This window comes from Protopterus annectens, chromosome 7.part0, assembly GCF_019279795.1.
Source record: "Protopterus annectens isolate FY-2018-M chromosome 7.part0, PAN1.0, whole genome shotgun sequence".
In the NCBI taxonomy this organism is placed as follows: Eukaryota; Metazoa; Chordata; order Ceratodontiformes; family Protopteridae; genus Protopterus; species Protopterus annectens.
In genome coordinates this window covers 1,061,180,230-1,061,195,151 of record NC_056739.1, presented here as the reverse complement: position 1 = coordinate 1,061,195,151, position 14,922 = coordinate 1,061,180,230, and the positions used below count along the sequence as shown (strand labels likewise).

The following is a 14,922-nucleotide window of genomic DNA, read 5'->3' as shown; positions in this document are numbered from 1 at the left end:
TGTTAATGAGTTGCTTCTATAGTCAAAGACACAGGGTTTGGCTCTTTCTACCTCTGTTTACCTACTGCATGATTCTGATAAATTTACTTAACAAGACAGTACTCAAGATTTATCTTAAAAAATACAGGGTATGAATGCTGAATAATAATTATATAACTCTAATCTTCTTCTTCTTCTTTCGACTTTTCCCGGTTAGGGGTCGCCACAGTGGATCACTGTCTGCTCATGATTGGCAGTGGAGTTTTACAGTGTTGAGTTGCCAGCCTGATGCCCAACCTTTCACAGAAGGTGCACACACACTTATGCCTAGGGCCAATTTAGTGTGTCCAATCCACCTACAGCATGTCTTTGGGATGTGGGAGGAAACCGGAGCACCCGGAGGAAACCCACGTGACCACAGGGAGAACATGCAGACACCACACAGAGGGCACCCCAGCCAAGGATCAAACTGGAGAACCTCTTGCTGTGAGGTTGCAATGCTAACCGCTGCACCACCGTGGCCGCCCAATTATATAACTCTAATGACTGGCATTATTGATGAAACAGTTCTCAGGGACTTACCAGAGATGAGAGTTCCTACACAGTCTGTTCAGGAAAGTTAACACACACACACACACACACACACACACACACACACACACACACACACACACACACACACACACATGCATACTCCTTTCTGAATCCATTTGGCAAACGCAGTACAAATGTTGATTTCATCCACAGTGTGAAAATCCATGCAACAGCAGTAAAATCAAATCCACAGTTGGCAAAAGAACAGCAGTAAAAAACAGTAGATGGCAAAAGCAGGAAAAATGCTAACACTAATTCTGTCCACAGCAACAACTGCATCAAGACCTAGCTAATTCCAACCACAGTAATAATAATGGCAGCAAAAACCTAGCTTAGAGTGTAGTCTCACTCTCATTGGCTCAAATATAGAGCCAATAAATGAAAGACATACTGGAGCTAGTGAGGATTCCTGGTGCAGCAGATCATACAGCAGCCAATATCAGATGTGAATGATAGTGAGACAATTTTTTTCTGTAACATTTATGGGTTCCCTTGCCAGCACCAGGCTCTAGGCTGCAACCTAGCTCACCTTGTGCTGGAGGTGGGCTTATCTGTCACAGGTCTTCTCTCATCCATCTTGTGCCTGGGCATCCTCTTGCTCTTGTCTTCCTCCTCTCTATCACAAATTTACTTTAGCAAATCAACTGCAGATATGACTGAACCACCACCATAATCTTTTCTCCTTGGCCATCTCTACAAATTGAGGTAATATGGTTTCTTCTCTGACATCCTTTTCTCTTTGTTCCACAGTGTAAATCCTACCACCTATGTCAAACACTTTATCTCAGCCACCTTAAGCTCTCTCAACTGTTCTGCCTTCTCAAACAAGTTTCTGTGCCATACACCAACACTGGTTACATCACAACTATAGGAATCAGTCAGAGGAGGCTAGAAAGGATTGGGAAGAGAGAGAGTGGATAAGAAATTCACAAAGAAACAATAAGGGGATATATGTATAGCTCCCAAATATGCAACAGACTCTAGAAAATTTAGGAATCTTTGCTTGGAAGTGTTTGCACAGATATTTTTATACTCTAAGCAGACTCCAAAGAATTTTTCCTCAGATAATTGACAAATGTTGAAGGTGTGATGGGAAGAAAGTGGTAATTGTAATGCTGCTGCATTTTATGGAGTGTAAAGAGTTAACAGACTTTAAAAAGTCCCTGCAATCTACTCTGTCATAAATACAGAGTGAGCAAATTGGTGTAACCAAAGAAGTTATTTTTTTGATCTGTGATACATAATTGGAACTGCCTTGACAGAATAAGGCCTTGCTGAGTTTAATTCTAGTGACTGCCAAAAAACAATTATAGAAGATGGAAATCAAAGTCTAAACCAACCATAGTAGAAGTAGTGAATATAGTAACAGAGACAAAAGAACAGGGAGTAGGATCTTTTGAAAGGGTTGGAGCAAATTACAAAGAAAAACTGGGAATTGTGGGAACAATACACACAGAATGTTTTGGTGGAGGAATGAGGTTTAAGGGAAAGCAGGGATTGAATGATTTATGTAATATAACAAATGTAAAATAAAATAAAATAAATAAAGTAAATATTTTACTGACAATGACTATATAGAAGATTATAGGTGATGTATAATGTTTGCAACAGAAAACATGTCACTATGGTTTGTTTTTTGTTTTCATTTATATTAAAAAAAAACAAGTAATCTCCTTGGTATCCCCAAAGTCTCAAAACAATACACTAAACAAGTGTAGTGGGTCCAAAAACAAAACAGTGTAAGAAAATTCTCTGTGTGGAAGATTTTCAGTCCATATATCTCTAGTTAATCACTGTATATTAATCAGATCACACAAAAGTAGTAGAAATAGTGAACGTAAACTCGTCTTAAGTAAAAAAAAAAATAAAAACTGTATAATTGTTCAGAATTACTAAGTATTCAAAAGTAATCCAAGCAAGGCAGGCAGTCTGTTTCCAGTCGAAACTGAAAATCTTCTACACAGAGAAGTTTCTTACACTGTTTTGTTTTCATTTATATAAATATATGATTGTGTCATTAGTGATAATTCAATTAAGAAGTTTCTTGTTTAAAAAAAAACACTAGTCACATCACAGTTGTGTACACTTTACTTTTCGGCTTGACATTCTTGTGTCCCATACTGTCCTGACACTTCATGTCACTTGGTTGCAGCACGCCCGATTCTAGCTTTGACCTCCTTATTTACATTTCTCTTCTCCTGAACCACTGAGATATTGGCAGCTATTGACCTGTTTCAAAATTTCTCTTCTGTCTCAATTTTTAGCTTATGATTTCCCCCATTTGCTGATAGGACCACAGTCTGGCCTGTTTTCACTTTTATCTCATATACCTCCATATTTGAATTCCGGTCTCCTACCATTTTCTTAAGTTCCTGATCAGATTCTGCTTGTAATGACACATCATCTGCATTCAGCTGCATTGCTGATCTGTCCACTCCGACCTGTTTGCTAATGTTGCATCACCAGTATGAACAGAAGTGGACTCTGAGCTGAGCACTAATACATAGCAGGTACTAAAGGAAGCCCTTCTCTGTGTCCAAACACTGTCTGTACTTGTGTCTCCGGGTGTTTATATGTAGCCTGTATTAATACTACCAATGTTTCTTGCACATTAAACCATCACAGGACTGTTCAAATCAGCTTTCTTGGGACCTTGTCATATGCTTTCTCCATTTCTCGGAATGGCCAGTTTAACTCGTTACTCATCTCCAGCTTCTTCTCCACTGTCTTTATTACTGCAAACATCAAATTGTTTGTGCTGCACCCTGAATTTGAACTGCTCATTTCATATCTTACCTTCTACTACTCTCTGTTTTTATCACCAAAATTTTCATTTAATAGGACAAGCGCTTGATTCCTCTGTACCACTCACAGTTGTGAATATTTCCTTTGTTTTTGGACACTGGCACAGGAATGCTTATTCTCTGTTATATACTTCTTTTTCCACAGTGTGATGATTACCCACAGGAGCCATTTTTCCATAACTCACACAGAACCTCAGTCATGTCTTCTTTGACTTTGTCAGAGCCTCCTGTTTTCTCTGACTTCATATTACTTATTGCACTTTGTATTTCTTCTAGTGAAGATGCCTATATGTGCCAGTCTCCACGTTAGTGTAATGTACATACATGCATGCATAATGTTAGAAAAACTGGCATGTCAGTTATATGACATTACAGCTTGCCTGGCATTTCCAGCAGCATTTCAAATTCTGGGTGCAGCTATGCTACAGTTCTTTACATGCCACTTGTGTACTGCTCAGTAGCATGTGCCAGTGAATGCGTACATGTCAATGCATGGTGTATTAAACACAACAGACAGCTCTGGTGCAAATTCTGGGTGCAGGTAGTAATACAAAATACCATCTGGTATGCTACAGTTCTTTACTTGCCACCCATGTGCTGCTCAGTAGCACATGTTGGTGCATGTGTACTTGTCAGTGCAAGATGTATTAAACACAAAGGACAGCTCTGGCAACCAAGAGTAAGTGAATGTATGAGAATTACCATATGATTATAGCACAGTTATTATTTTGTTTATTCAGATTTTTGAATTGAGGACAGCAGGACATGCAGAACAGGGAAGGTATGGTGGAATGTTCCTACCATATTGGGAAACCAAAACAACTTGCCTGTTTTTAGGACATGCTAAACACCAATTATGACAAGCTATGTAGAGACAATTGACTCATCGGTTAGCAGTCACACTCAATTATGGCTGGCGTAAGATATGCCATAACTGCTGAAACCAGCATACCTCCATAAATAGAGCCCCCAGCATATGTAGTTTTTAATTCCCAGACTTCAAACACAGAGACTCTGCAATGCATGTTAAATGCTGTTCAGTGCCATCTGTTACAAGCATATCAATGAGTAACTATCTAAGAACTATAAAGCCTGATGATATTGTTTACTGCTTTATTCAGCACAGCACTCCTGGCTTGTAGTGCAGGAAATCTTATTTAGAGCAGTAACTCCAACAGACCCCAGTGAGTACATATCTTGTAGTTCTGTTTAATATGAGTGATACCTCAGCTGGAGTGGGTATGAATGTGACTAATGTGCACCTTGTCCCAAAGCATTCATCTTGCAAAATCCATGCACTGTGCCCCCATAGTACATGCCATGGCTGTGCCTCAAGTGCCCACTGTGTTGCCATAGTGCACTGCTATGACACCTGCCCATTATGCCCGGGTACTTTGTAGCTTCCCAATGTACTCAACACATTCTCATAGCATGTTTTTTACATCTAGACATAACATCTATGTAGTGTTTATTGGACATATGTCTAATGTGTGTCCCAGGTTTCCATAACAGGCAGCTTGCAATGCCTGTGCGTGGTGGCTCTGATGTTCATGTTGTTTCTGTGCCTAATCTGCCCCAGTGTCTCTGCAGTGCACAACTTGCTACATCTGTGAGCAGTATATATATATATATATATATATATGTTGTGCATGTTGTACTCATTGGTAATGTGACTTTCATGTTGCCTAATTGCAGTGTTTGGATGCTGCACATTTGATGTAAATGTTGTGGATGTGTTTAATATGTTTTACATATTCTTACAGTTGAGTGTTGTAACATCAATGTATGATCTTATGGGCTGTGCTTTATATGCACCAATTGTTCTCACGGAACACAAATTGTTGCATCCATGCATGGTACTCCCAGAATGCAAGTTGTGGATGTGGTACATCAGTATGCTGTATTCCCATAGGGCATGGCTTGCAAGGGAAGGACACAGTACCTCTCCTAACTATCATGTGGCTGAGTATAACATGCACATCTGGTGACATGTATGATATTCATACAGGTTAACTGTGTGTGTGTGTGTGTGTGTGTGTGTGTGTGTGTGTGTGTGTGTGTGTGTGTGTGTGTGTGTGTGTGTGTGTGTGTGTGTAAAATGTGTGCTGCTTGGTTGAACTGCATTTGTTGTCATACATGTGCCTCTTGGCTAGGGGCTATCATTGTCAGCCATGCTTGTCCATTCAACATGATCTGTTCAAGTGATGAACTGGTGCCTTTGGATATTAACAGACTTGGGGGGGGGTTATGTTTTGCTCCATTAGTACTGCTGTTGTAGTTCAGATGTGGGGCACTCCTTTTATTATTGTTCACTTTACAAACTGATGTAGGACCATAGTACAACAATAATGTTTATTGCTATCTAAATGCTGTACAGAAAGGGGCAACATATGATAACCAGTTAGAGATGTTCTAGGGATATATGTGTAGCTTGCTCTACATATGACTGTCAGCACATGTTGCTTTGTACATGTCAAGAGTGTGTGCAATTGTAGAACCTCATTCATCTGTCTTGTGTGTGGTATTCTTTGTGCCATTCATCAACATAGGATGGCCAATTTTTTGTACTTGCATCATCACATATGGTGTATGGAATGCATACATTAGTGTCATGCCACATAAAGCTTTATACGTACATACATACATACATACATACATACATACATACAAATGTTTCAAGCACGGCATTATGTCCATATCTCTCCATTGTGACTATCATGGCATATGACTCATGGTTACCTATAATTGGTCACTAAACAATGGGGCTATACACCTGTCTTCTTAATGCTCTCTTCAGCATGTGTGGCTGCATGCCTGTGCTGTGCATGGCACTCATATGGGCAATGGATGCTGTTCCATAACATTGTGTGGGTGGTGAGCCCATCATTGTTACATTTATGTTATTGCTGGTCAGTCATATATATAATTTGTGTATGTCTTTGCTTGTGTGTGTGTGTGTGTGTGTGTGTGTGTGTGTGTGTGTGTGTGTGTGTGTGTGTGTGTGTGTGTGTGCATGCACGCATGTGTGTGTGTGTGTGTGTGTGTGTGTGTGTGTGTGTGTGTGTGTGTGTGTACTGTGCATTTGTGTCACACATTGCCATTCGTGTTGTCCCCCTAGTACAGTGTTTATGTGCTTGTCTTACATGCTGCTGTTCTGCAGGTTTGTTAGTTTAATATCCATCAGAACATTGCATGCTTGTTGCTTACTGCACATACTCAGCAAAGTTGTTTCTTCATCCTTTAGATTGCATAGAACTGACTGCCAGGCACAGTACCAGAAGTCAAAAAGGGAAATGGTGGAAACTTTGCAGACTGAGGAAGAGATCAGTATTAAGCAAGTTGTCTCACATCTCTGAAATGAGGTGTCACAGCTGTAGCAGTAGGCTTAGTGTCTGAAAGACTGGTGAGGTGTGTATGCTCTGTCTGGTGGGTTGGAGAAGCTCTAATGGATGATCACCACTGGTGTTTCAGATCTCCAGCTTTGTCAACAGGTGATCAACCAAGTTTTCTGGGCTGAATTCACCACACTCCACTAAAGCATACATTTTACTCCATGATGCCTCTGAAACAAGATGGACTCTTGTCAATTTAATCAGGTTGTGACTACCCCAGCGCAATTAGTTTATGTTATACTTTATAGCAGATCAAATGATACATTGGTAGCTCCAGTGAGAACACTGTTTGCGGAAACTAATGTAAACTTTATTAGGGAGTTTGCTTTCCCCACTGTTGTATGATCTTAAAATTAATAAGTTAGAGATACATAAGATATTGTACTTGGTCCCTGCAAAAACAGTTATTTCAGTCTTTGAAGTTGAGTTGTTGGAGAAGTGTGTTTTTCATCTGGCATGACTAAGTACTGCTTTTTAACTGACTGTGCATCAGTCTTTTATATGGCGGGCACCTCTAACAGTGGAGAACATGAAAACTTATGAGGTGGACTCTTTGGAGGCTCACTTGGATGGTGATTATTTGGGCCATCATGGTTTTATCTCTAGGCATGGACACTGAGGGAGGGTAAAGCTATGTACTGGACAAAAGCACCTATCTGTAAAATGTAAGTGTTGTATGCATATGTGTGTTCTGCTTCTAGTGTCTATGCAGGTATTGCCTATGAGATATGTTTGTTTCTTATTTTTCTTCCTGGTATGCATTCCTGGTCTTTCAGGTTCATAGGAAAGTACTAACCTAGCTGCTTTGTGGGTCATTTTAAGCCTAGCCAGTTTTCCTATCCCATTTTATTAGAGATTGGCCTTACCCATCCCATAGATGATAATTATATATTACCCATAATGATAATAATTAGGATCATATCATACATAATTTGAGGGGAGCCATGCATGAGATGAAGCATTTAGGAGCTGCCTGTGTCCATTAGTAGTACAGGGGGAAATTCTGGGGTACATTGTGTGTTTCTTATACATAAATCCAGGTTACATTTGAATATGAACAGGGATAAGCATTACTTTATGTGGATGGGGAATCTGTTCCCAAGCAGAGGTATCCTCTGTAAGACATACCTGTCCCATCAAACCATATTGTTGATGTTGTAGAAGAGGGTTAGATCCTTAAACCAAGTTTTTCTGCTGCTATTTGACTTGATGATGTGCAGTAAATCCATCAGCATTGGGTTGAAGAATGCCTTGTATGTCAGACATAGGCCACCTCTTAAAAGTCTGTAAGATACTTAGCATAGTGACAGGGCTTTAATTCTGACTACTTAAGACATGTTTTTTAGACCTTGCATCCTTTTAGTAAGATACTACTGAGGATGTTCCAGTTATTGCATGTGTATGGACAGATACATGGCAAAAAGGGCATTATACTCAATGACTGGCCTCATGAGGGCTGAGTAAAGTCTCCTGTGTTGCACGGCCCTACAGCAAAGGATATGTGCATATATGTTTTATGCATCATTTTTCATTTGGTGTGCCACCATGTTCTGCCTTCATCATGATATCCCACTGGATGTAACTGCTGTGAGCCTAATTTCCCCTAAAATGTACATTCCCACATGGCTGGGCTGTAAATTGCTAACTAAGCAGGCATACCTTGCTATAGTTGCTTGTATCTCCCAGCACAATGCATTTATTTGTGTCCAGTGGTGGATCATATACTTTGGGCTCTGTACAGTTTTCCAACCATGGGCCAGATTAGTGGCTGTTTAGATTAAGCAAAAGAGTACAAGTTTGTTTTATCCATAGTCAGGGCAACACCACCCAGTAATGAAATTTATTTTACTGACTGTGTAAATTTCAAAAGCCTTATTTTGCTAAAAGAGTAGTCACAATGAAGTATTTCAGCTTTGTTTTGCTTAAGCAGTATTCACTGGAAAATACCAACATTTTTGAAACAAATCACATTAGTCATGCAACACCATCTCGGAGTAATGTGTAAATGACAGCACTCTGTCATCTTCAACAGACAAACCCTGTGCCCATAAATTGTAGTCATACTGTTAACAGTGTACACTTGAAATATCTCAGTGTAGTAGTGGTAGTAGAAAATAACAATAATAATAATGGTCACTGTAATATATTTCAAGTCTATTTCACACCAACACACAATAGCTATAATAAAGCATTTCAACTTACTTCACACAAATACAAACACTGGTTCTTCCAAAGATAGCTCAGAATGTTTCACAAGCAACAACAATTAGTTTTATTAATTGATATCCCCTGTCCTCAGTAATTATTTCTATACTGTTGAATGGGTACATCATTAACGGATAACAACAACAATAATAATAGACAAGGTAAAGTATTTTAAGTTTGTTTCACATAAGCATACAGTAGTTACCGTAAAATATTTTGCATTTACACACACAAATCCTAAAATCACAGACTGTTTAAAATGATCAAGCAAGAGGGTAAGCTACTTTCATCCACAGAAAGCCCCTCCCCCACTCAGCAGCTATTTCACTTTGTAGACTGTGTGTACCTTAGACATCTAATTGACTTTGATAAAAAAATAATGGCTATAGTTATTTCATCTTTGTTTCACACAAACAGTAGCCACAACAAAGCATTTCAACTGGCTTCAGACACATTTCATTGGCCTTGCAGAAACCAGCCCAGAATAGTGCTTAAACAATTACTAGCATTTTGATCCACAAGCAGCACCCTCTCAAAAACAATAATACCTGCCTTGTTTCCAGTACATCTCAAGTGTCCAAACCTGACTGCAATTAAAATATAATAAAACAATGATCCCAGTAATTGTATGTTATCATGGTTTTACACCAAACACAAACACAAAGTGGCTGACCAGCCAAATCAAAATACCCCCCCTTGCTGCAAAACTGTCCACTTCCATATGTGGTTGCCTGCCAGGATTTGAAAAACTACCTCATGCTACCAAAGGCTACAGCTGATGTTTTTCTGTGCAGCCATCTGTTTGACTTTATGGCACCATTTAAAGTTCATGGGTTTTCTGCTCTTTGAAAGAAGAGAAAATCTGCAAATTGATTAGTCATATGTACAGCATTCTCATATAAAGTGCTCAGCAGAGGTTACATGAATAAGGACTCTGTAAACAATTTATTTTAGTTTAAAGTAATGCTGCTGTGTTTCTTTACTTTAAACAAACAAACAAATAAATAAATAAATTCCTGAAAAGTGTCTCATCTACTGACAGCATCACTGGTCCATGCCCTGTATGTACTTTTTATTTAAGCTTAAAATAAATACTACTGCTTTCAGTCTTTGTTATGTTCACCACATAAGGTTACTAAAATGAACTAGAGCTGAATGTAACAAAACCATTTTAAACAAAACAATTTTATTTTAGATAGATGACTCCACCCTGGAGTTGTAGACCTTGAGTTGTTACCCAAATTACTCTATGTTAGTCCTATATATAGCCACTGTACTCTATTTTTTTTCCTCATACTGCACTACTACAGTTACTATGTGGAATGATTCTTGTAGGTATGGCTGTTATGTGGACTCTTCTGTATATTGATCATTGCCATCTGGTTCTGTGTTCCACACTTTTGTGTTTTTGTGCCATGTGTGCTTCATGGCAGAGTACTCCCTGAAAATCTTTCTGGGATTGAGAATGTGTGTGGCATGCTCACTGCCACAAAATGACAATTTGTGTGATATGTTCACTTACAGAGAAGAGATTGTGTGTAGCATGTTTACTGTTCAGAAATGAGAATGAATGTGACATGCTCATTATCAGGTAAAAAGACTGTGTGTGGCATATTCACTGCAAAGGACTGAGACTGAGCTGCATGATTTTTACATCTTCATGGCATTTGTTTGATGGCTACTCATTCCAGCTGATATAACACTAGGCATCATCCCCAGGAGAGGTCTTTCTGTGATGTTGGTGCACATACCTCTCAACCTGTTATAGCAAGGCATCTGGACAAAGCTATAAATAATGGGGGGACAAAGGCCCAAAAATAAGGACACTTTTTAAATATTGCTCTTACAAACTTAGAAAGTTGATGGAATAACAGGCTTTACATCAGTATGAATTTTCTGAAGGTATGAAATTTGAAAAAATATATAAATATATATATATATATATATATATATATATATATATATTCCATAGAATATATTGAAAAACAAATTAGTTTGATATGCTTAAGAATAACAAATGACTGTAAACTGATGTAATGTGTTTTCAAAATAATGTGCCCTTGTTTTAGTCAGGAGTTGAGAATGTCAATGAAGAATCTCATCATGAAGAAAAGGCAAAGCATTGCTGAATCAGAGAAACTGGAAGAGGATACGGATTTTGCAACAGATTTAATATTTGCCCAGGTAATGTCAATGCTTATACTAAAACAGAGAAAAGGCTACTCCCCTATTTACTACAAAATATTTTCAGTATAGATGAAAACAAGAAATAAAATATTACCATAATAGCAAAATAATGACAACTGATACCCAAAATATTTATAATAGTGGGCCAAAAGGCATAAATAATTTTGTAATGTTCACAATTTTAGTTTAAATATATGCTATAATCTGACTGGACTACAACTATACTAGTCATATTCTGTTTTTTTTCACAATATATGGGTATGTGGCATTATTCCAATGATGTACCACCCCCATCCCACCTTACTAGTGCATGCTAACCCTATGACTTCACCTGCACCAGCCCCAACCTTGCAACTTACCTTAAAAAACCCTTTACATACCACAGCCACTATAAGAGACAGTCAGAAACACACCATACACAGCAACACATGCTCACATATACATACACACACACACACACACACACACACACACACACACACACACACACACACACACATACATACACACACACACACACACACACACACACACACACACACACACACACACACACACACACACACACACACACACACAAGGAAATACATCTTTATCTTAAGCCTTTTATATCCCTAACCATGAAGCACTCACACACTCCCAACCCAACAAAAACACCAACAAAATGTATATTACTCTGAATCTATCCCTTTCCGTAGCCTTTACTCTAATCCTAACCTGCAAACACTTGCACATGAACTTCCACCTCCTAATTTAGAACGTTTCAGAATACTGAAAACTTTCAGCATTAAATATAAAAACACACTCACATTCCTTAAACCAACAACCTCACGAAAATGCTATCACTGTAACACAACTCCACTCACTTTACTCTAGTTTGTTGAATGTACTATTATCATTAGTTTTCCTTTTTGTGTTTTGTTCTTTCTTGAGGTGCTCCAAGGGACCAGAACTTGTATCCACAAAGCGTTTATTGTCTTACAGCTTAAAAAAGTTTAAAAACAAACTGCTGTTGTAAAAAAATCAAACAGGTTTAGCGCTTTTGTCTTATAAGTAAAAGATCAGAACCATTGCATTTAGAGCAGCTAGGCTTTAATAACCAAAAAAACATCCTTAACTGAAAACAAGTCATGAAGCCAAGTCCTGCATTTAAAGCTACATACTCAGCCAGCATTCACTTTGAATAAATATGTGTAGTAAATGGTTGCAAAATAAAACATCATGAATAAAATATCATGAATAAAATAAGTGAATCCTAGCTGAGTATGTAGCTTTAAATGCAGGACTTGGCAATGGTTTGATGGTGTTGTTTACTTGTAAGTCAAAAGTGCTAAACCTGTTTGATTTTTTACAACAGCAGTTTGTGTTTAAACTTTTTTAAGCTGTAAGACAATAAATGCTTTGTGGATACAAGTTCTGGTCCCTTGGAGCACCTGGTTTATTTTGTTTATGATATATATATATATATATATATATATATATATATATATAGATATATATATATGCACATATATATGGATCCCTATCAGTTGATTGAGTTTTTATATACATATACACGCACACATATATATATATATATATATATATATATATATATATATATATATATATACATATATATATATATATATATATATATATATATATATATATATATATATATATCTATATATATATATATATATATATATATATATGGCTCCCTATCAGTTGATTGAGTTTTCAGAAACTTGAAATTCATATGGTCGAGACATATGATAGAGTTTTTGAAAATCCTAAGCTTTTTAATGGAGATCATGGTACAATGCAGATTGGCAAATTTACCCTTTTCCTCACTGTAGTGCAATCTCGGAGTTGGTATATATAATTTGCAGGGGGTGGGAGGTTCTGTAATATATAAGGAACTACTGTATCCATACATACACATATGAAGCACAGACACGCACACTCACACATCTATCTGTCTTTCTATCTATCTACACATATATATATATATATGTGTATCAGAAATATAGTTAATATGGTTTTCTTACGCACCTCTTACTGCTGCTAAGCTCTGTTGCCAGACTAGGGCATTGGCAGCTGACATCAGCTACTACAGAATGACAGCTTAATTTAGTTCTTTAAACTGTGCATTCACATGTACTCAAAAGAAAAAGACACAAGGATAAATTCATAAAGGTATTGTGACATGTACATGGCTGTATATATGTTACAGTATCCTTTTTTTTAATTCAGCAAGCAACCTTACATGGTACAACACAATCTTCCAACATGAAGTTATACAACACCACAAAGAGCCACCCTACGCCTATGCTGAACACTAATTAGGCATTCTGGTGGGAGAGATATATGTTAATCAGCCATTTCCTATCTCCTGGAACTGTCCCCAGGAAGTCATCCAGACAGCTGAGTGATTCAAGAAAGCACTCGGCCAACACTAGGCTTATTTAAAAGTGCCATAATGGCAACAACATCAAAATGGGGATGGGAGAAAAGGGTAACCACCTAACACCAAGGAGGATGGTACAAATTGCCATAGCAGCGCAGCTGCAACAACATGGTCAGGGGGATGTGATACAGTAGCATACAAGCATTACTCTTACTACAGGGACAGGGGTGGCAGGAATACACTAGATGGGTTCCCATTACATGATCGAATGCTAGAAATAGAGAATGCTCATTTGTCACACCCAAATGCACGAATCCACAGAATATCGAAGGAACGGATCGACAATTTTTTTTCTCAGGGAAAAATTCACTGGGCCATTCTCTGGACTTTGCCGCTTTCTTCACTATGGTGCAATCTCAGAGTTGGTATATTTAACATGGAGGTGTGGGGGGCGAAGCCCCCCACTTTATGTTGCCTGTACATTTTTTTTTTCTTGGGAAAAAATTAGCTGATCCGTTTCTTCCACATTTTGTGGTTTTGTGCATTTGGGTTCGATAATATATCGTTCACTATGTCTAGCATTCGATCATATAATATGAACCCACACTAGACACCAATTCAAAGTGCTGTATGAGTACTAACATTACTACAAGGACTGGAGGGATAAAATAGACATCAAGGAATGCTTTAAGTGTCATGATGGCACCAAAACTTCAACAGTGATGGGGGATGTGGGATACAGTAGAGTGCCCTGAGGCATAAACCAGCAAAGTGGAGATGGGAGGCAACCATCAGGTACATTCTAAAGTACCATAATGACACCAACAATAGCACAGGGATTGGGGGGTTGGGGGATCCACTGGTCACCAGGGATAAGTGCTGTAACAGCACACACACTAAATAAGGAGGGTGGAGTGGGGGAACTGCTAAACCATAAAAGATGACTCTATAAAGTACCATAATGGCACCAACAGTGTAACAGGGCTCAGGGTAGATGATATACTAAACACCAGGGCCTAAGACATATGTGCTATAATGTGAATAAAGTAAACTATGGGCACAGTGAGCTGAAAGGCCATTCAGGAAACTTGCAAATTAACCAATTATGAGGCCATACCTTGTTGTAAATAGCATGCTCCTGAAACAGAAATGGGCACATTGAGCTGGAAAGCCATTTCTATCACAAGCCATACAGTTCAAGCTAGAACTTTTAATGAATTTCATTTTTTTGTTCTTTTTGAAAGCTGAATGAAGTGATTAACAGCTTTTAAAACTGTATGCTCTTCTTGCTGCTTTTCTCTTTGTATCAGTGGTAAATGTAATAGAGCTTTCCAAATGATGACACACTGAACACTCCTATACTTTGCTC

The 14,922-nt window shown here is 38.2% G+C and overlaps 1 protein-coding gene across 1 annotated transcript in view; it reads left to right on the top strand.

Moving 5' to 3' along the window:
- LOC122806858 (aromatase) overlaps positions 1-14,922 on the top strand; it is a 313,131-nt gene that overhangs the window by 164,107 nt on the left and 134,102 nt on the right. The window contains exon 6 of the mRNA XM_044077618.1: positions 11,044-11,158. Coding sequence (XP_043933553.1) covers positions 11,044-11,158 — 115 coding nt within the window. The remainder of the gene's footprint in view (positions 1-11,043; positions 11,159-14,922) is intronic.